This window comes from Vanessa atalanta, chromosome 17, assembly GCF_905147765.1.
Source record: "Vanessa atalanta chromosome 17, ilVanAtal1.2, whole genome shotgun sequence".
NCBI classification, from domain to species: domain Eukaryota; kingdom Metazoa; phylum Arthropoda; class Insecta; order Lepidoptera; family Nymphalidae; genus Vanessa; species Vanessa atalanta.
In genome coordinates, this window is record NC_061887.1 from 7,832,802 (window position 1) to 7,857,526 (window position 24,725).

Consider the following 24,725-nt stretch of genomic DNA (forward strand, 5'->3'; position numbering starts at 1 on the left):
TCTCTAATAAAACGGAATGTCACGTAACGAAATTATTATTAATTATTTGTCGCTTTCTGTATATTTATTAAAATAAAATCAGTTTAAAGCCAGTGTAAAACTACAGGTGCAAGGGTAATAAAATCTATAGTGCCCAAGGTTGGTGGCGCATTAGTGTCGTAAGTAATGGCTAAGCTCTTTATTTATTGGGACGATGGTAACCATTTACCATGAGGTGGTACACATTTTTTCATCCAACTATGTAAAAAAAAAGCAGTATAGGTTATATTATATATATTTAGTGCCCGCGTTAAATCCAAAATATTCCGTTAAGTTTTACGTGATCGAACCACTAGGCCATCTCGTCTAAACTCTGACTTTTTAATTCATTTCTTTTTAATGACTTAATTTAATGTTGTTTTTAATTTTAATGATACATATATATGTATACATATGTATATAACTGAACCCACGGCGGGGATTTGAATTAAAAATAGCCTATGTCCTTTCTTGGGGCTTAAGCTTATTCCGTTACAAATTTCATTATGATCTGTCCCGTAGCTTAGTCGTAAAAACTTAACAAACAGACAGAGTTACTTTTGAGTATGTTATATTAGAACTATCTATCACAAATTAACATCAGAGTGGTGTGATAGACTAAATAAGGTATACAAAGGTCCTTAAAATATAAAATCATCTTCTAATTAACCTGATTGGTCAAAAATATATAAACAATATTGAAGTTAACGAAAAGTTAAATTATAATAAGTTTTATATTTCTTACTTAAGAAATTATTAATTCTCCGTACTCATTTACACACTCTTGAGGGATAATTTGTAACCATAATGTAACCTACTGTCTTTTCCCCGAGACAGAAACAAAACAAATACCAAATAATACCAAATTTCATCTAAATTGGTTCAGCGGTGAAAAGGTAGAGAGTTTTTAGAGCTTCGCATTTATAATATTAGTATTTATGAATTTGTCAAACGTCAAAGTACCTTATTACTTATTCGTAGCAAAGTAGAAACAAATAAACAAGAGCTTTGCTCAGTAACATTAATTTCATTTAACCGTACGAGCAAAAGTCTTTCCATTTTAAGCTATGCGGGCTTTACTGGCCATAAATAAAATTTAGATTCAGGTTTTTTTTTATTTGACCCACCTTAAAATGCGAAAAAGATATCCTTATTTTTTTATGTGGTAATCTAACTCTATATAAAAAGTCTGTGGAATCTTTCTATGTATGGGATTTAAATACAAACTTACATATTTAAAATATAAATAATGTACCATTTATTTAATAAAAACAATTCGCATTTATTAGTTTTATAGATAGCTCCAGCATAAAACGAAATTGTACTGATAATTCTTACAAAATTACCTCGTCAACATTTTCTCGATAAAAGTATAAAGAATTCTCCTTTCAAAGAGTTGAACAGTAGGACAATTAAGGGCGGGGGACATCCGGGTTAGGTGATCGATCCCAATTCATGCTTTCCGGAGATCTGACATGCTTGAGTACTATTGAAACGGATATTTGTGAAAGTTCTTTGTTATTTTTCCTTCATCGAATCCACGTGTAATATATGACAAAATGGAAAAAATATATTACTATTTTTGGACAAACACAAACAAACACAAACGTGTCCCTGCGGATAAAGAAAGTAAGTATATCTAAATCAAAGATTCGAATCCGAACAAGCAGCCCTAAGTCCACGTGCTGTGTTTATAAATCATCTCATGCACAGCGGTAAAGGTTAACATCGTGAGAGAGTCTGGTTATGTTGATTGATTTTTTGCCTCATGGTTACCCATGGACAACCAACAGTGATACATTTGCGAGCTGCGTATTGTAAGAGCCAGATTTAGGGGAGGGCCGGGGCATCTGCTCTGGGGTCTCCATAGAGATTCCGAAATTATATTAATAATTTAAATTAATATATTTAGATATATCTACAGTCAAATTATAAAAATACATTGACAAATCTAACTGACAGAAATGAATATGTTCGAAATAATTTGTAAAATAATATTTAGGGGCCTCCACTCAACTGTTGCAGCAGGGCCTTCACTTCTTTATGGCCTCAGGGCCTCCAGACCTTTAAATCAGATCCTACGTACTGTAAACTATCAAGAGACAATTTCCTATAATAATATCGTAAACATCGCTAACAGTAGGTTTATTATTTATCAATAAGCCTTCTGCTTGCTTATATTTCACCTCATTTAGTAATAAATGTATAAAAAAAACAAACGCCCGCATAAAATTTACCTTTCCCAATATAATGTGATAAGAACTGAACGAATGCCTCCATAAAACTTTATGTTTACAATATCCTTCGTTATTATTAGAGCGATATATAACTCTGCGTATCTCGTTCATAATGTTAAGCGATATTCGTTACTTGACGAAACAATAATATTAGATTAACATCTTTATTAATTAAAATCACTTTAATTTAATTAAAGTGTAAACACTCGTATTATTTAAGTAAATTTTCATATTGATTGCCAAAAATTAACTCACTTTTCACCGGCTTCGAAAAAGGATGGTTATGAATTCGGTTATTTAATGCTTAAACTTAATTGGACAGTTCTGTATTTGTGTCTATTTGTTTGGTCCTATGTCAATATAAAGAAAAAATTGAATTTAGTATTTTTTTTTTTATTACTTTTTTATTTAATTTGAAAAAACAAAAGCGGCTAAAAAGCTTTCCAAACGAAAACGATATACTCACCGATATAGGGTAAAAATATTTGAATATATTTAGTTATAAAATGAAAGCGTGCTGTAGGTACACGCTATAGCTACAGACATTTTAATTAATTAATAATAATTACATTTGGTAGAAACACGTGTTGCGTTTGATTACATTAACAGAAAACTATCCCGTAATAATTACTATAATTAATGCGGGTTCTACATTAGCGCTGTGAACACTTGAATATTTCTCGAACCTGTCTGAAATTTCACGCATATTCTAGCTAGCTATCTTTTAGCCTAGAGGCGGTTTGTGAGTACGTAGTACAGCTAAAGTAAAAGTTTTAAAGCTGTAGAAATTATATCGTGATTAACGCAAAAGTCTGAAGCCCGCTTAAGAATTAATTGTCAATCTCCTACAAGACAAAGATACCAATAATCTCAAACTACTACACTGGTCCATTGTGTGTAGAAATAGTCTGAGAATTTCTTCATCAATTTGACGAAATGTTATCTATATACATATATTACATACAAGTAGGTACATACAACAGCCTGTTTATATGGTTGATACTTAACAAAACTATATTATGTCGTGATACAGATCATTTTATTGTATATAAAAATAAGTCCATAAGCGATGTGAAAAACTTGGTATTAAAATTTAATATGAATTTATTAAAAACATATTAATAAACACTAACAGCAAGCCATATTAGACATATATTCGTAACTAACTTATTCGATACCCCCTGTTAATATAAACCGCCAAGGGGACGCACTTAACGTTATTAACAGACGCCGATAGCCGCTTTAATCGAGACCCAATTTAACTAATTGCTTGCAGAGGCTAATATTGATTGTGAAGACTGGCTTTCGATTCCAAAAACATTATGACTCTATGTTTGAAATCTTCCTATAGGAAGAGTTCACTTTATAAAGTGTTTACTACATATGTTCCATATTTAAACTCTGCGTAAAGCTGTTAAAAGAAGTAACCGACTGTCAATATCCCACTGCTGGGGTAAGGCCCCCACTTATGATGAGACTAAGAGATTATTACGCTACTGTAATTAATGTGGTATATAAACACGTGTCTTTAATCGCCAAGACTGAGACAAATTGTAGGAAAAAATAAAACTTATTGCATACGAGTGGTTTGAACCCGCAATCTTCGGAGGCATAAGACTAGAACAGTCAGTGAGTTATCTTTAATGTCCGAAAATCGCAACTGAAGTAGTAGATAGTATATGTGAAAAAAAATTATATAGTAACTGAAAGCAAGCTAATGTTCTGTCGAAGTCAACGGTCATCTACAAGTCAGCTGCCAACTGTTGGATCTAAGATCTATTTTGACCCTTTTTCTTGTCAAATGACTGGCTTAATGTAAATACGTTGGCACCTATACAAATAAGATTGATATTTCGCCTTTTATGATCCAATGTAAATCCGATAATAAATAATAATGTGGGAATGATATTCATATGACACCCATATCAAAGTCAACGTTCGCTTGAATTAAATTTCACGAATGCTGTTACTGGAACTCGTAACTTAATTGGCTAGCACTACACAGAGCACTTCAGTGCGTCTGAAGTGCTCCAAGTATCTGAGTCCAGAACTCAGATATCTGAATCGGATGAAGATTCGACTCTAATTGGTACGAATATGCTATGTATTTTGATATGATTTTTGGTATTAAATTCCAGTTTCTAACACACGAATAAAACTAATTTAGCTTTAATCTGAATAGTTATTGGTCGATTGTAACCTATGACGTGATAGGCGACTAGAGGCGAGAATGAATCCAAACTAGTTAATGACAATAAGCATTTCAGAAAGAAGAGATGAACTCTCTCCTGTGTTCCAAATTATATCGAATTATTTTTTACATATAAATGTAGTATATGAATATTACTACTAGAATATCTGGTGAACCATTATTGATTTCGGGCAAAGATATCTTACCAGCCAATGACTAATTTGCTCATCAAAATATGTTCTCAAAGAAATTATAAAAAACAACGTTTAATTTTCAACCTCCAATAAAAATCAATGTCCTACCAATTAAATAAATGAACGGTAAAAAAATAATAACTGAAATCGCGGTTTCATTAGCTCGATGAAAAGTTCTGTCTTCGGAAAGTTTTCCAATGTTCGCCACAACTTACAAACTTGAAGACAAAGTTGTACTTAAGTTATTACCTTACTTCATGAGGCGATCGTATACATCCTTATATTACATTATCCATTGTTATATTAAATAATCAAAATGTCTGTATTGGCAAAGTTACATACCATAAAACCTTTTCAAAGCTATTCCAAAATCTTGTTAATTCTTTAGACATACTCTGTGGTTTTTCCCTGTTTACCCATAAAACAATATATAAGTACCTACATACATAAAACATAAGCAGCCCGTAAATGTCCCACTGCTGGGATAAAGGCCTCCTCTCCCTTTGAGGAGAAGGTTTGGAGCATATTCCACCACGCTGCTCCAATGCGGGTTGGCGGAATACACATGTGGCTGAATTTTGTTGAAATTAGACACATGCAGGTTTCCTCACGATGTTTTCCTTCACCGCCGAGCACGAGATGAATTATAAACACAAATTAAGCACTTGAAATTTCAGTGGTGCCTGCCTGGGTTTGAACCCGAAATCATCGGTTAAGATGCACGCGTTCTAACCACTGGGCCATCTCGGCTCCATAATTCACTTATTATCTTTACGGTTTTTTAAGTTAGTGTAACTACTTTGAATGCGATAAATGTGAAATTTTAAGGTCGAATTCAAATGCAGCGTTTCTTTGCGGAACGTTTTAAATTGTAATGCTTGTGTCTTTTAGATTATATAAATATATTCCTAAATATTTGTTTAAGTATAATGTCATATGTGTATGTATGGGCTGTATGGATTTGTGTGTGTGTGTGTGTGTGTATTGGAATTACAAACATTTCATCTCCCGAACCAACGTCGCGCTCGTTTTGCGGAGTATGTAATAATTTTCTCTTCATTCACCGTCTTATCGAAATTCCGCCCGATACCGAATTCCTCGAAAATCCCCGAAGAGCCTCAACGAAGTGTAAAAGATTCCACAGAGTAGATGATTCGAAGATTTAACTTAAAAAAATATTAAAATTTATAAAAGGCAAAAATATTTTTTGGATTTTACAAGCTTTTGTTTTGCCATACTTTAATTTGAAACTATTTCATCCCGCCCTATTAAGTCAATTTTGTGCACACAATTAATTGTTGTTAACATTTTCTTTTGTACGAAAATTTTATTTGTGATCCTTTTTTTAAATTCCTTGAAATATAAAAACATTTTTTTATCCATATAAATAGATTTATTGGTTAATTTTTTTTTTAATTAATCATACTCTCCATATTTTCTTCTAGTGATTATGCAAAGTTATAAAATTCAACGAATGACAATATTAGTATTTTTAAAAACACACGTAATATTTATGAACATACTGAAATATTTACTCTGTGCAACTGATGATCCGGTTAGCTATTTATCGAGTTATTTCGAGTGGCGCCATCTCTGTTATATTCGATAAGTCTGCATGTATTGCCAGATGTAAATTTCCTAAATTTTCTGAATACTGTTGAGTTATTCTGTTCGGATGCGTCGATACGTTGCGTAATTGCACTGCACTTAAAAATATGCTTGGGTTCCTTTTATTTTCCACATACAAGTACATGGCTTCATTTATATCTCTATATATTTTTTTATTTAGTTCACCTATATAGTATTTTTAATACACTCTATGTGAGTGTATTAAAAATAATTTTGCAAGAGTCCAGAAGTGTTCCTGATGATTATTCGTAATAAAACTGATTTATCTTCTTGACTGAATACTATTTTATAAAGCATGTTATCAGTGATGCACACCCCAAGCGAAGAATATTACGAGTCTATTTAAATAAACTAACCTTATATATTATAACTAACAGCCTATCACACACACAGTACACCGCTGACCTCACCTTTAGCAAATTTCGTTAATTATTTTTCTCACTTAATAATATAACTATAAGTGAGAATTATTATAAACTTGATAAAAACCTGCAAAATACCCCAATAGGAAACACGATGAGTTACTGATAAAGTTATAACGTATACCGTAACTAAATGAATAACTTGACTATTGCTTATAACTTGGAATCGTTGCTAGCTCGCAATCGTAATAAGACTAGGCCATTTGTCGTCTCTGTGAAGCAAAGGGGGAGCGGGAGCAATTGATTGTTACCTCTAACCCAATAGAGCTCAAGTAAAATTAGACTCCCATTTTGTACAAATGTCAGCGATCTTTAATGATACCAATTGAGTAAATGCAACTCGACGTTCATAGACAACCAGTAATGTTTACATCGAAACATCGATGCAATACTGTACATGCACGAGTTCCTTGGTTACTCTTACTTAAAATTATATTGATAACGTTTAAATATCTGAAAGCCTAATAAAGATATATATAAAGATCGAAAATTCAAATCTAGGAAGGAACAATGTGATTTGAAATGATTAAGCTGTATATTAACAATTGAATAACAAAATGAGTGTTCAAATCTAATCAAAAATCAAAGTGTTCTTCTTAATATTTATTATATCAAGTAATTTGTATAATAAACACTTATTCAAAATGTCCTGTGCAATAAATATACAGATAAAAATATCAAAAAAATTTGGGCAAACTTGGAATTTCTTGGCGATAAAACATATTCTTGCTAAACCTAAGCTCAGCGAATATCCTCCGTCTAGAAGTTCAAAGTCCTCGACATTTTTAATGATATGTAATATATAATTTTCTCATGATAATAATACTTTTTCAGGTTCTTTAAGTATTTGTAGGATTTCAAGTTTTTTATTTGGATCAAAATAAAATTATTCCAATAAGCCTAGAGCCAAAAAAAATTGCACTATTAGCAACTACCTAAGTTGCCATTTTGGAGTTTAAATAACAAGAGAGTGTTGGAAAATTTTTCTCTTCCTCAGAAGTTATTCTAATTGCATTGGATATCATTTTTTTAAATATGAACATTTACATGTAGTAAAGTTTTGTTATTTTAAAACTTTACAAATTAAAGTTTAATATAAATTCCTAATATTTCTATTCAAGCACTCTTTAAAAGGTTGCAGACTAACTGATTGTTTGAACATTAGAAAGCTTTTAGGGAAAAGTTTGTTGAGGTTTAATAAATATAATTAACTGCTTAAATTGTGACTTGAGTTTAATTTTTTAAAATAGTATTAATGTATATCTTTATAAAAAAAACTCAAAAGACCTCACACAAAGACCGTACCCACTCTTTGCAAGAACAAACATATATGGTTAAACAATATATCGACGCAAATTAGAATGAAAACAAAAAACCAAGCAAGAAAACATACATCGTTTTTTTTTTTTTATTTCGAGTGAATTTTAAATATTCTCAAACTTTTGCTTTGCATTCTACAAAAAAAAAAAAAAACAAATTCGAAAACAAAATTATTATGACACTTAATAAAGAAACAAACTATAAAATATATTTATAATAAAATGACGTATGCAAAGAACGTAATAAAAACCTTAAATCCTCTTAACACGAGCACTTTACAGTAAATCCATTACGCATTTAGCAGAAATCGAACAAGTATTAACGATAAGACGCCACGAAGTCTTATTGCTGCATGTATACAGTTTATTTTACAAACTTCAAGCGGCAGTCAGAGGATCGATATTTTTTGCATATTTTAAAATGCATGTCGCCATTACCTTAGCCGTATGTTGCTCAATTTTCTTTATAACAGGGAATCAATATGCAAACTGCTTCAATGAAGGATAAAAGATGGACATATATCTTCTTTATCGTGTTATTTTATAATTTGGACCTTTCAACGAAAAGGGTCGTTTAAATTCGTAAGTATTATTTTCGTGATGGATGAGATAAAAAAGTACTGGTAAAGTTTTGTTTCTTGAAATTTCAACATAAATGTCTAAAATTTATTTTAAATTTTGCTTTCTGAAACTGAAAAACTGAAACGATGAAAAAACGAAATAATCATACAATCACTCTCGTTTCCGTTCGTCCGCCTGTCACTGCCTGTCTTTTCAGAAACTATTGGAATAAACAACTGATATTCATATCAACATATATAAAATTCGATGACTCAATCGGTAAATAAATAAATTCTGATTTTGGGGGTTGGATTGGGATGATAAGTAGAAAATAAAAATATTTTACATACATACATATTTCAAATACATCATGGACTAATTTAAAGATATGAAGTTAAATCAAAAACATTATTCAGTATCTGGTGCTGGGTGATGGTGGTAAGGCTTTGTACAAGTTTACTATGTAAGTAAACACATTTATAAGTGTTGTTATGTTCCGGTTTGTGTGGTGAGTGTAACTATAAGGGACGTAACATGTTAGTTCCCCCCCACCAACTACGACTGAGCCGAGGTGCGATCTCATAGGAGACACCCTCAGGACGAACGTCACTCTCGAGCTCGAAAGCGCTCAATTTTAAGGCTGAGTCTAGGACTCGCCCCAACGTCGCGTGACGCTTTAAAGCCAATAGGGCCAACAGCACTAGTACAAAAAAAAATGTTAGTTCCTAAGCTGGGTTGGTTAACATTTTCTAAAGCATAGACCGAACCACACACCTATTTAAAAAGAAATAGTGTGTTTATTAATACCACTAAGGAATATGTTTATTAATACCATTAAGGATAAGTAATAACTCAATTATCTATGTAACTGATTGTCGGAACTACTAACTTTCTTGCCAGTTATTCTCAGTTGAATCTACATTCCGAACCATTTAAACTTGATTTAATCATGTAAAATCACGCTTCAAAAGTATTCGCAAGAGCCTACGTCATTTATTTTTTTGATTTTATTTGAATTGTTAATGTGCAGAAACCTGATAAATACAAGTATAACTTATTGTTTTAACTACGAACCATTTTAAATTAAATAAAGATAATATACAAAAATGTAGCACAAATTTGTCAATTTTATGTCAACGAGAACAAATAATTAAACTTTTTAAGCATTTTTAATTAAGTGACGTTTATGTGGTACGACACAACTTAGATGAAGCATCGGCAAAATTCGTAAAACCAGTCATATCTGAATTAAGTGCGCCAAAATCATTAATCTTGTTTTTATTTCTTATAGGAAAATGGTCTTTACGCCAACCTAATAATTTTTAATGTCATAAAACCAAATACATTCGCCAAATTCACGAATTATTGTTTTTTATTTTATTTCTCGATGCTACATTCAAATTGTGTCGTACTAAACTTACGTTCGTAAACCTCACTTTCCAAAAGTATCATTTTGGCGCATTAGCCTTTCTTCTTTTGCACTATCTATATTATTTTATTATATTCATGTAGTACCTGCTATACGAGAAATCTTGCAATTACGTTTTAAACCAGCTTCACTCAAACAATTTAGTTTAAATTCCGAACACACAATTTCGGTACAGATAACAATGCTCTAATTCAGTTTTACTACAGGTAATAAATTGAAACTTTTTACAAACATATTTTATACACACGCATTTCTTGTTGCAATTTATATATATTTATTTTATACTTTTTCAAATGACCACAGACAAAATATTTTCCTGAATAATTTTCTATAGTAACAACACGAACTTCATGCAAGCAGTCGGAGTCGCACTCGACCGATATTTAAATTGCGAATTTATGAACGAAACTATCACAATACGTATAGAGTATTTTATGTAACTCAATCAGAACCGTTCAGAACGGAATCTCCGCGAACCCATACCAACTCATTTATAACTTCTCTACGACACTTAATTAACGGAATATTACACAGGTCTCTCTCTAGTTGCAAATTAATTATCAAACCGGTAATAAAATACAACATTTATCGTATAAACTAATCACGCACAGGCAACGAGTATGCCTAGTAACATCTGCTAGTGCTTAGATTGAGTTATATAAATATTATAGGATTATAAAGGATCTTATAAGGAAAAAGTTGGCATTTTGGGTAATAATGATCGAATCGTGTATCATAAAACTTTTTACATTCGCCCGTCAGTCAGACATAAATAATTTATTACAGTAAATCATGTTTTATTAAGGAATACTCAATAAAGTACTTTTGAAGAGCTCTTACAAAACCCACGATTCCTTTATATTTATTTATTCTAAACTACTTATTTTATTTGTAGACGATTATATAACTACCATCTTGAGAATAATAATATCATATAGATTTTATATTAAATAATTCCATTTCTTAAACAAGATGTAGATTACATTTATATAATTACACAGTACCGTCGTTACCATAAGGACACACAAAGCCCATTCTCATTGGTATCCGAATGCTTTGGGGATTGAAATAGTCGAAAAAAAGTATGTAAACAGAAAAAAATCCTGATGTTGTAAATATGGACCGCTAATAATAAAAACAGATCAAGTGTGAATTGGGTTTACGATATATCTCAAGTTGATAATACCAAAGTTTGTGGTACGGAACCCTCAATTACAGTGGCGTAGCTATCATAGGGCAAAACGGTACGGTGCATAGAGGCAATTATTAAAAAATATATATTTATTTTAAAACTTATATATGATGACGATTTAGCTATGTTTTTGATATTTATCAAATACTGTATTCAAGAAAATAGGATTCCACGACTTCTACTATTGAGTAGCAACTTAATATAGATCAATAATTTTTTCAATGCAACACCGCTCCGGGCCTTTACCCGCATAGCCAAACCACTGCTCAATACGCGATATCGACTCGTAATTGGTTTATTCGTTACTTTCCAACAGGGCCCCATGTTCTCGTGAGCCCTAGGGCCCTGAAAAGGACTTAGATTCATTCATTTTATAACGACGTGATGTCACATATAAGATTAGCAATCTTATAGACGACTTGTGTCGGCAGTCTATAACGGCCCTTTGAACTCCAAGGCAGATTTTTTACAATAGTTACATATTAATACAATATTATAATCAAACGTAAACGTAAGCACGTCTAATCTGCCTAGTTCTGACAAATTCTGTCACAAAAACTTTCGTCATTATGCAAAACAGATTTGCATTAAAATTTTAGATTCATAGTTGTTTAGAAAGTCGTTTGATTTTTAGTGAAAGAGTTAAGCGGTGGTACGGTTAGGTGGTTATAACTAACCAGTTATTCTATTGCTAATGACATATATCAGTACTAAGTATTCCGCGATTACGTGAAGTTTGAGTTAAGGACTTAAATCCTGTGGTTCCAACTACGTAAGATATATATTTTTTACAGTGCCTAGTTTCTACGGACTAATAATATTTAACAAAGGGGCCCAGTTGATAATGAAGTCACTATAAATAAGAAAGAATATATCACCAGTTTCACTAATTATAAATGATATTATTTTAAAAAATTATCTTCTTTCATTGAATAAATAAATTTCATATCATAGCATAAAACTAAAAGGTTTCAACGTCATTCAAATTAACTCGATACATCACAAAATGTACAAACAATTTTCACGTTACAAAAATAACTTGCTACTTAAGTTGTTAAGAGCTTATACTTTCACGAATACGAGTATATTCTTTTATGTACATCGTAATTAGATTTTAATGTTACTCGAGACATAAAACGAATCTACCCTGAAGGCTCACATCAAAAATATTATTATTTATCGCATAAAACTTCTGACGCAAAACAAGTAACACATTTCAAAAGCGACCGTAAAAACGGTTTACGGTTTATATGCGATAAACTGGCACGAATTTTGATTCTTGTCCGACATTGCATTTCCCATTTCCAATAAACGTAATGCGTCCTACATTTATTTGATTCGGACCGGAGACAAATATATCCGAACTGATCAAATTTTGTATGAAATGTTGTTACGGAATAATAGGAAATTTGATTAATATCACGTCTTATCATAAAGTAATAGTTTGATAAATGTAACAATACTATTTATAGTATGTATATGTTAAGTATATTACTTACCCTCAACGATATAGGTATATCTATAAATCATCTTTATCAATTCATTTGAAAATCGAATCATTTAATTACACATAATAAGGATAAAAAAAACTTCAGATTAATATTTGCACTAAAATATAATCTTCTTTGTTTGTATGTTCGTTATGTCTAAGATAGAATAGCAAATGGACCGCCTAAAGATAAAAGGTCACCAATTCCCATTGACATTGGAGTTGTGAGAAATTTTAAACATTCCGTACATGACCAAGACACAACCAACTATAGGAACTGAGATGTTATGTCCCTTGTGTCTGTAGTTACTATGGCTTATTCACACATCAAATCGGAACAAAACAATACACAGTATTCATGCACAAAGTCCTACCACCAAGTAAGAAGTCCATTTGTTTATGCCGAAGTTATAAAAAAAATGTTATTTAAAACAAAACAATACAACGGAATGCATGATATGTAAATCGTAATTTTATCAATATTTACTGTTAACTACCTAATATATTACCTACCTACGTAAGCTGATAAAATTACTTCCTTTTTCGTAATTTTAAAACAATAAAAACAGATTTAAAATAAAATGATAAATAAAAATATATAAACTCGGAATTCGTAAAATAAATCATGTTTAATTGTTTTCTTTTTTTAAATTTGAATTGATGTAATTGTATTTTGTATCTATGCAAAATATTAATATAAAAGTCGTAGTAAAAATTCAGTGGCAAAATTAAACCCACACACAAATTGAACAAATTATATATTTTTTTACTAAAATGATTGCAAATACGCGTGTCCTTTGTTAATTGCGGACTACTTGTTTGACCGCTTTAAATAAAAAAAAAATATAATACGATCAAAGAATGTCAAACGGTTATCATAACATCCCTTTTTCCGAGGACGAAAAAGATATTTCTAAGTAGAACAACGATATGTTTAACCGGGAACATTTTTACTTTAGCCTGAAATATAAAACGATTATATGTACAAAGCGAATTACGTTACAATATGGCTCGTCGGCATACCATTAATGGGGCAATCCCTTTTACAGCCCATAAAGGTTTTCAGGGCGACTTTGGTCACTGAAATTTATATAAGGTCATTCACACCTGACTGTTAACAAGCAAGCATCGAAGTATAAAAAGGTTTTATTTCTTTGTTTCGTGACAAAGAAAAAAAAATTAATTAATTAATACTCTTATTAGGTAATAAAGTGTCACTGCAGGCCATCTCTTTCAAGTCATCGGACTTATAAAGGCTTCCTTGCAGTATTTATTCGCCACCGAGTACGAGATATAAATATTTATTATAAACACAACTTAAGCAAATGAAAAAACAGTTGCTCTTTCATTTGTTATTTTGAATTAAAGTAAGAAATGACGATCCGAAAGTTATAAGCATTAATTTTTTTTTTTAAAGATTATATCTATTCTTAGTGTTATATGATCAACCTTAAACGAAAGGAATTAAATGCGATAATAACTATATCAGTAAATTGTTCCTTATTGAATTTGACATAGAAATCTGGGATTCGGGTGGGATAGCGGATTAAATGACAATAAGGGATGTAACCGGCAAATACAGTTTCTCGGGAAATAATAAATTTCATCGAGACGTAATCAATTTCTAGTAATGGTTTCTATTATTTTATCTGTTTGCACGTTTTTGGTGCTATTTAAAATAAAATGTTTTCGACAATTATGGCATGCATTTTGTCAAAGCCCCAAGCCTTAGAGCCTATTTTAACATTTAAGGCACTTTCCTTATTAAACCATAGACATTATATTTTTAACAAGTAAATATAAATTCGAGTACCCACTATGCAAACTAACTAGATCATAGATTTAATTGGACGAAATAGGAATACAAACTACATAAATCATTTTCAGTGTATCGTGGTCGCGGTACAAAGAGAAATGGCTCAATGCCACATCTAATAAAATATAGAATACACTAAGTTTTAAACAAGTGCAGTAGAAATATATACTGGCTCATATTCAAGTTTTGAAGCAAACTTCAACATAGTTATCTAAACTTTAAAATTGACATAACTTATGACTTCGGATTTTCGAGTTGTATTTCCTTAATGTTTTAAGTATATTTTTGTATTATTCGTTTTCATCTAATATTAATATTAATTAATTTATAATACAATATTAATTACATTATTGTTGAAAAAAATGTGGATAAGTATGACCAATAACATAAAATTTAATATGAAGGATATTAAAAATACTTGTTGAACAAATATTTTGTTTTCGCTCTTGTCGGATATTAATAAATAAAAATTGATTTCGGAATATAAACCCTTCACTTATATAGGTATTGCTTTAAAATTAAATAAAATCCTCTCCTAATTATACATGTGTTTAATAAATCAGAATGATTACATCACGACCCTACTATGAAATCCGACACATACAGTTGTTACTTTGTATTGACTAGTAGATGAAGACTAATTTACCCCCGCCCCACTCTCACAGCTGTTAGAACATTCAAACCACAAACACGAACATTCTTGATCAAGCTCGCAGCCTGTACCCTGTCAACCACAAGCGCTGTTGACACGGCATGACAAGCTATACAAAAGTTTTCAACAGTTTGCCGTCAACATTCAATTAAAGTTACCTTCGTTGAAACAACGTTAAAACACATTGAACGCCAAATATACTGGAATTGACATCAATTTTATACATAAAATAAAAAATTGTAATAACACTCAACTAACTCACGGACCGATTTATGGACTTCATGATTGGACGATTTCGTACCAAATACGATCGAGATCTATAAAAATAAATCGATAAACATACGATTTATTTTTATAGAGTAAGTAGTAATAAAGTAAAAGGTTTTTAAAAAAAAACTATTTAATTTAATTAATTTTTACTTTGTTATTCAGCAACATGTTCGATGTCATTTCTATATTTTCATGTGTCATCGACAAATCATGCTATACTACTAGAATCTATATACTAACTTTAACGTTGACTTGCTAAAAGGAAATGCAAATTATTTGCAAAGTTACAAATATTTAGTAAGATCATGAATAAAAATTACTCTATGAATAATATATTAAGGCAAAAAAAAATGTACATAATGTATGGTAATACAGTAATGTTATTCAAATGAAATATATTGGAAAGAAAATACAAAATGTAAAGAAAAACGTAGGTTCGTAAAATCCAGCATATACTTTTAAAATAAACAATTATATAGATGATAAAAAATGGTCATTATTTCCATGAAGAATTTACATAAATTTTATTTGATTACTGAGGAATTGTTACTGATTTTTGTTAAGTCTTCTGGATAGTCGTCTTCTTCTAAATATACATTCCAAACGGATGGTATATTTCCATTTAATTTATCAGAATAAATATAGATATTTAAATAAATTAAAGATCAAAAAACCCCTACATAACCAAAATAACATATATTTATATTATACGTCTTCCTTTGACGTTGTATCGTGTAAAAAAATTAAAAAGGAAAATGTTTCATTGTCAATTATTTATTTACGATCAATTTATTATAATTAAAATGAAATTTCATCAAAGGCTAAAATATACATTTTATAACATACGCGACGATATTTCATTAAAAAACAATGTAAATAGATATTTCAAACAAGATAACGCCATCTAAAGTCTAAATATCTTATTCATTGCTTCAGCTAACTGATCCATGGATTCATTTTCCATTACAGAGTGGTTTTACGTTATTTAGTGTCGGTAGAGGGTATTCTTTCTAATAGAATAAACCTTAAATATTTTAAACTTTATAAATGATATAAAAACGAAAACAATAGCTGTTTTCTTAATTATTATTTTTGTAATGATAAATTGGAATTCCAGATAAAATATCTAAATTCAAAACTTACTCTAACAAGGAAATATTTTCTGTAAACGGTAAGGATACCGCCGGGAGCTGTTCAAAATCCTTTGAAGTATTATGGTTAAAAAAAATTGTTAAAAGCGAGCAAAAGAAGTCGGTGAAGCGAGCTTTATCGTAATATATTTTTGACTGGATCTTTGCCGCTCACAGCTCGTTGACTTGGAAAGGATACTGACTGCCTGTTTATTTTTCATTTACAATCGCTAGACGTGTTCCAAGTGATTATTTTTGTGACATTTATCTAATGTTTCGCTTAGCGTCGTCTAAAATAATTGCTGGTTACAGACAATATTTAAAGTAAAGTAACTTTAATACAAACAGATACACATTTGGCAGAATATGATTGAAGTTAGACATGTACTCGTTCCCTCGCGATGTTTTCCTTCATTACCGAGTGCGACATGAATTATACACATGAAAATTGTATGGATTCTTTTCCGGGTTTGAACAGGCCATCATCGGTTAAGATGCAAGCGTTCTAACCACTGGCCTATACAACTCATAATGTTATATTCTCTTTTCTTTTTTTTTATATTAGAATAAAAAATAAAGCAGGTGGATTATGGTTATTAGTAAAAACATTTATCATGTGTAACAAAAACCTTGTGCATATTAACCAGTGCATTCTTTAATATTTTATAAAAGAATAGTTTGAAAAACTTCACGAAAAACCCAAGAGAAAAGTTAAAATTATTGTAAAATATAAAGGCGTGGAACCCCAGCCGTCTAGTTGTCTACAGTCTAGACGGTTGATTAGCAAGCCATTGTATAAATTAAATGAGTTCTATTCATTTAAAATGTTTCCTAGTCTATGGTAGTTGTCACGACGCGACGCGACGTCTGCACCGAACGGAAACGACAACATTGTCACGACATCCTACGTGTATGTGTGGCGTTGCTTTAATATCTAATGTAAAAAAAACAATAAATTTTGTAGTGAAGATAAGCAAAGAGATTAAAATAATTAAATTAAATTTTAATCAACTAATTTCGTTGCCTGTAAGTATAATATAAAGCAAAATCACGACGATAAATACTAATTCAATAATATTTATAATCAAAAATACTTATCTACATTATGATATTCTATCTCTGAATATAACATTTTTAAATTCTTCTCCAAATTTTCATCATCAAATTTCAGTTTTTAGTTCGTTTAATGCAGTGCCTTGATATATCAAAGCATTTCGTTATGCAGGCTTTGAAAATTATCAAATAAAATCAGTGAGTGTACGTTGCCATCGTTGGTTCAAAAGAATTTATCACCAAAATATAGTAAAGGCACATAAATATTCCACTGATTGGCAAAGACTCTCTTAAAGGAGAGAGTTACTACTGAGGTTAGGAGCTTAACTAAGCATAGGATAGAATTAAATGCGACACGTGCCTTTTTCCCTACAAGGTTGGTTTTTACCGTCGAACTTGAGTAAAGATCCACAAATTCTGTATACTGGGCCATATCGGTTTAAAAATAAAACGCTTTCAAAATATAAAAACGAAAAAGTTTACATTTATAAAGGAAGAAAAAATTATTCCTTGTTCAAATCCAATAAAAATTTCGAGTAATCATATTAAATATTACTTTTATATGAGAAACACAATATTATAAACTTATGCTGCATATTTAGATACATGTTTACAATGAACAATAGGTGTGTAATATAACACTAGCGAATATTGTTGGATGTTGTTGAAGGTACACAAGCCTACAGTATCGGTCTATTTCCATCCGGATAGGATTACTGATGGAGCACGGGGAACTCGAGCAAGATGTGTGTGTGTAACGTCATGTATCATAACCTATCAAATATTACAATTGGTATTCTGGGACGAAAGGTTTATGTTATAAATGATCCCGTATTGTTACTAGAATTAAGTATGATATTATTTCCTTTTGAATAAATATTAAAATAATAAAACGTGCATACCTTACAATTTACTTTTAGTTGTACACGCAACATATTAATTTTCATATTATTAGTTTTATTTTATATTTTAATAGGCTATTCCCTAATGAATACGTTAATGTACTAGACTAGATAATTAAAAAAAACGTTGCCAGTATTACAATAAGCATCAAATATCTTGTAATGTTTTCAAAATACTGGACCATCTCTGTTTGTAGCTCTTAAGGCTCGTGCGGATTACAGGCAAGTAAGGGTCATGTTTGACTGGAGACATACATTAGTTAACGTTTTTTTAATAATGCTCAAAGGTTGCCCGACGTGCGTGTCTTGCGTAGCTTGGTTGCGTATACGAAAGTAGTACTCTTAAGCCTCGTTATGCCTTCCTAGCTTAGAGTAATAATTAACTTCGGTTAATTGACTTTCAAAATTTGTATTTTATCTATTTAGTAGGATGACTGATCGACTTCGCCCACGGTGGTTAATCTCAAGGAAACATATTATTGTGCACAAGTGTATGCACAAACACAGGTGCAGTCTCTATTCCCTCACTCTCATAATCCGATGGGACGGCAAATCCGCAAGACCAACTGCTTTGCTTTACGTGCTTCCCGAGGTACTGGAGTGTACACACCTCCATCTTTCCGACTCCGGACTACTACTGGGATTTTTTCAACTGAAGTACTACTCAATAAGTAGTTCCAAAGCGAATTTAATACGAAATTAGCTTTTATTAAATCGATATTGATTATAATATCATTGTTTTTACGACAATTGATATGCAGCTCGTTCTGCTAACTGGTAACACAAATTCATATTTTCAAATAACGCTCATCAACACATTTCGTATATCACTCAGTCATCGCCAACTTAGTATTTCGGTGCGCCATATTCATTTTAGACACTTCAAAATAATACCTAACTTTAAATAAACCTGCTCCGTCCAAACAGTGTACTACTTCATAATATTTTTAAACCAATAATTAAAAATAAATTAGAAGCAGTTGTTGGCATGTTCGACACCATGTTGTGTGACGTACAAAATGACAACAAAGGGCTCGGCGCAAACGCGTTTTGCAGGCAAGCTACGAGTGGCTAGCGGTTGAGCAACCTCGAACATGAGCCGCGCGTGGTTACCCTGTACCCACCTTTATCGTAACAAAGAACTTTATGAGTATGGAAGTGCTATCTAGATATAGATGGATCGATAAACAATTTACGTAACATAGTATTATATTTTAATAGTACTGAATGTTTTATCTATCTTTATTTCAGCGCATACCTCAAGGATGACTTCGCTGTTATACCGTATCTGGAGGCCGGTTTCAACAGGGTGAGTAATATAAAATAATATATACATACACAGAACAAATTTCAAAATATATATTGTAGTTATTTAAACGTCTTGTCATTAACGTATTGTTATTAAAAATTTCAAATTGCCTTATGACATTTTAAATGTTTTTTTTTTATTTATTTTGTACTCTATTTAATTTAAAGTATACTTAATTCAAGTAAACAAAAAGAAACGAATTAAACCATGTTTTCTATAAAGAAGAAATAGGATGTGACAGGTGAACAGACAGGCGTAAGTCGTATGTTATATAGCAATAGTTGCCTATATTCAGAATATAGAAAATAGTAGAAATACTTCATATAACGCCTGTGTTCCACTTCGATAAAATAGTTTGATACTCACATTTTAAATATTAGAGTTGTTTTTATGTTAACGAGTAAATTTCAAATTATTTATTTAACTATCTGCGTGAGTCACAGAGAAGTTATTAAGTTCGTAAGTTATAGTGTCAACTGTAAATGTTTCAACTTAGTTGAGAACCGCTTTACTTAATATATCGCTAAGAAGTTATAAAGCTACTTCCTGTGCCACTCCGTTGCTAATTAAAGCGCCCGCTTAAAGTTTGAAAGTCTACATCACGACTCAATTAAAGGGTCAGTTTGTCAAAGAATACATTCAATACATATTTGAATTGTTTCAAGTTAATGGGGTTTGATACCTATCAAACCTAGTACCTTAGTACTTACTAAAAAATAACATTTTTGCTATTCAACTCTCTGATTCATATCTTTGTTTTTCTAAATATGTAATAATATTTGTTTGAAGCTCATTGAATTAGACAATTCAATAACAATATACAATTCGTCTATATACATTATAGAATTAGTTTCAACGCATTCGATTCCTATAAAATTACCTCCACGGCAATCTAAAGACAAATGACAGACGGTAACTAAGCGCTTTGGAATTACAGAGGCGCTTGCCCTGAAGTTAACTCATGATCTTTGGTCAAGCTTCACGTACATTACGTAGCTATGAAATTGTAATAAATGTAATAATTTGTTACCATTTTGATGTCACTAACGCTATAAAAAATCAAAGGTTCATTTACTTAAGAGTTTACGGCCTTAATTATAAAACGTTGTTGTTTAATTAAACAACGCTGTCTTTTTAATAAAAGAAAGAAGTATTTAACTAAATAGTCGCTAATGGATCTTTATATTATATTTTTTCCCGCCATCAGGTAATGGTAGAAACATTAGGTGCAACAGCTTGGTGTGCTGAAATGTTGCAAGCTCGTGCAGCCGCCGCTACTACGCGGGCCCATGTCGGTGCCGTCGCGGCGCTGACGGCGGCAACGGATCGCTGTCGAGACCTTGTTGCCGTCACCGATGACCAACAGCGAATACTGGTTAGTATCCAATGAAATTAGTATGTAAGTTAGCGAATAACAGCGTCAATAACGCTGGTAAGACATTGACAAAACATCAATAACAGTTTTGATACTATTTAACTAAAATACATTTATTTGGCAAATTTATTTAATGTGTTTTCATAGCTCACAAATAAATCGTGGTGCCGAGTTGTTGGCTGGAGACCAGAAGAAGCTCCGAGACCTTTGACAGAAGCGGTAAGCGGTGAGGCCCTGCGGTTGGCAGCTAGTGGGGTCCGTGATTGGGAAGCACCTGTATTAATACGGAGACGTGCAGCTCCCGATCCAGTGCTGCTTCCGTGCCGAGGATCATCTGTAACTTTAAACAAGTAAGAAAATTACATGTTATTATAGATATTAGGCTGTTAAGTAATTTCATTCGGTTTTCTCGACAGATGACTTAATTGTATTTAAGTCACCAACAATCTAAATGCAACAATCTAAATATGCGGGCTAAGGCCTCCTTCCATGAAAACATTGGGAGCTTATTCCATCACCTTGTTCTCATGCGAATGAGTGGTTACGTTCATTTTTCCACGTTTGCCTGCGCGGACACCAAAATAACTATAGACTCATAAAAACTGTGCTTAACCACTGGCTCATCTCAGCAAGAATGATATAATGCTATTAATAAATCACTAGAAATCTCGCTTATAAACAATCAAAAGCTGCTGTAAATATTACTTTAGATGAGATCCTACTTATGGCTATACAAATATACGACCGCTATGTTTCTCTAGGAACACTTCACACGTCGTGTTTGTTTGTGAACCTAGCAATGCTATGGACTGTGAACGGGCCCGTGGCTCGCTGCATTCTATTCGACGAGGATCGTTGGATGTCCGCTCTGTAGCATCTGATGGACTGCGTCGTACATCATTGGCTAAACTGCAGGGATTACCACTGGAAGCACCAATTACGAAGGTAATTTATATTTAAATAATTTATTCCTTAATAAATACAATGTGTGTCTTAATATAAATTATATCTAATTCAATGTCTAAATTTCAAATAAAAAATAGTTATTTTACAAATCATGATCACGATGAATGGTGGCAAGAATGCTGGCTGCATTAATCTCTGGGCAATAAAAAAGCCAGCCCTTCTGGCAAACATATGACGCAAATCTAGGTATATCATTTACCTTCCAACGCTACATAGAAATTGTTGTGATACTGAAGATATCAATTTATTATTTATCGCCTGTTCTCTTCGGTTGTTTTTGGTTTTCACACATTAAATAACCATCAAGTGCAACAGGATTTATTAAATCCACACGAAATTCTAGTCATGTTTAAATCTATTTCGTGTCTTGTTAAATGTTAGTTATATTTAAAATAAATATTCCAAATATTAATTCAGTACAAAAAAATTGCGTTTTTAGGTTATTTCCCTCCTGTCGGCGGCAACAGACGGCGCTCCACCTTCGACCATCGCTTGCATAGATCGTGCCGTTGACATGTTACGCACGTCGGAGCTGTACTCCCCGCAGATGAGGGAAGACCCCAAAATGAGGGCCGAAGATCCTATTGCAACTGACCTTATTGGGGCTTTGCTGTCGGTGAGTAGCAATTTAACAATTTTTATATTTTATATTTAAGTAAAATTTAAAAATATTTTCGTTAATTATATATTCTTAACATGTATTATTATATTAAATAATATATTTAGTCTAATTATTAATTATTAAAAAAATTTTTAATACTAAACAAATATAATTTAATAAAAAACTGTTATTATATAATAACTTATATAAAATTAATATTTAAACTTACTAACTATTATTTATCTGTTTATGATCCTGTTCGGCCTGGGAAAGCGGGAGCAAGTGAACTCAAACCTTTTTTATATGGTAGGAGGTTTGAAATTACAACAAACACTCTTCCTCTACTGTGATCGTCTTTAACTTTCTTTTCTGATGCTTCAGTGACATAGTTTCAGAAAATTCGCGCCATGATCTTATGTTTGCTAATACTTTGGATTTCATTTTGTTGATTTAGATTTAAAAAAAAAAACATCGTATAGCATGTAAACAGAAAGCGAGCGAACACAAAGATTTTTCCGAAATATTAAATTCGGACATTTTAGAATTTAGTTTTCGTTTGGTTATAACTATCGAGTAATACAGATTTGTACTTGTGCTTCTCTTTATAAATAACTCGCTTCACCCCGGGTACAATAAGGGTACAATAAGCCCGTCTGGGTAGGTACCACCCACTCATCAGATATTCTACCGCCAAATATCAGTACTCTATATTGTTGTGTTCCGGTTAGAAGGGTGAGTGAGCCAGTTTAATCACAGTCACAAGGGACATAACATCTTAGTTCCCGAGGTTGGTGGCGCATATTAATATTTTTTACAGCGCCTTTGTCTGTGGGCGGTGGTGACCACTTACCATCAGGTGGCCCATACGCTCGTACGCCAACCAATGCCATAAAAAAAGACATAAAATAAATTTTGCTTATTTCGAACTACGAAAGTTGAAATTCTGGGCGTTTCTCTAATACAATATGGACGTATTATACATATAAACTTTCCTCTTGAATCATTCTATTTATTGATGAAAATTCCATTAAAATCCGTAACGTAATTTAAAAGATCTTTGCGTAGAGACGACGGGAGACAACTTTTTTTATACTATATATATAGAAAAACTATTTTCAAATTAAAGGATTTGATTAGAACATCGAATATATATTTTTAATAACTTTACATTTAACTTTAACATTTTTTTATTAAATTTTAATATCCTAGTAGCCAATCGAAGAGGCAATTAACAACAATCCGGCTAGAAGGACCACATGCAGTAAAAAAAATAAAGATTAGAACCAAACTAAAACCATTAATTAAAAAAAAATGAATTGGTTATTCTTCCAAAACAATAAGTTTAATGAAACTAAATCTAAATCAAAATGATTTCTGTTGCTCAATTTCCTAATCACGTTAGATTAGTTTGCAAGTTCTACGTTTTCCTTTTGGCTCTTGTAACAAGTTGAACGAAGCTTTCAATAATAACCAGTATTTATTTGTATTTTTTTATTTATTAATATATTAATCCATATCATGTTTTAGTGCTACTAATCTACTAATTAATGTATTATATCAATATTATTGTTCGAAATAAAATAACTTTTATTTGTTGTATATTTTATTAACATGTATTAATGATTTTATGTAAAGTTTATAATAAATATTTTATATATGTATATATTATCAATATGTGATTATAATAAATATTTAAGTATTATTTAAATAAAATATATTTTATTGTATATGAAATCACGCAAAAGATTTCTCTGTAAAACTTTTTCGTGTTATGGTTTACAGCAAGGTGCGACAAACGTCCTGTCGTCACGTAGGAGTAGTAACGACTCCACGGTCGTTAGATCTCAAGCCAACAGGACTAATATGAAACATAAAGTAAGTACTTTTTTGTGTAATTTCAGAGTAAATATTTTACTTTTTTAACATTTCACTTTAATTTAAATTGAAAGGAAAAACGTCTTTGAAATCTA

General features: G+C 31.5%; 1 protein-coding gene across 5 annotated transcripts in view; it reads left to right on the top strand.

Moving 5' to 3' along the window:
• Positions 1 to 24,725, top strand: part of LOC125070601 (high affinity cAMP-specific and IBMX-insensitive 3',5'-cyclic phosphodiesterase 8) — a 204,314-nt gene that overhangs the window by 173,398 nt on the left and 6,191 nt on the right. For 4 of the 5 annotated variants that reach the window (XM_047680537.1, XM_047680539.1, XM_047680538.1 and 1 more), the window contains 7 exons: positions 19,756 to 19,813; positions 21,021 to 21,188; positions 21,336 to 21,538; positions 21,950 to 22,133; positions 22,594 to 22,770; positions 23,029 to 23,061; positions 24,538 to 24,630. In XM_047680537.1, coding sequence (XP_047536493.1) covers positions 19,756 to 19,813; positions 21,021 to 21,188; positions 21,336 to 21,538; positions 21,950 to 22,133; positions 22,594 to 22,770; positions 23,029 to 23,061; positions 24,538 to 24,630 — 916 coding nt within the window. The remainder of the gene's footprint in view (positions 1 to 19,755; positions 19,814 to 21,020; positions 21,189 to 21,335; positions 21,539 to 21,949; positions 22,134 to 22,593; positions 22,771 to 23,028; positions 23,062 to 24,537; positions 24,631 to 24,725) is intronic. The other variant, XM_047680536.1, reaches the window with a different exon arrangement.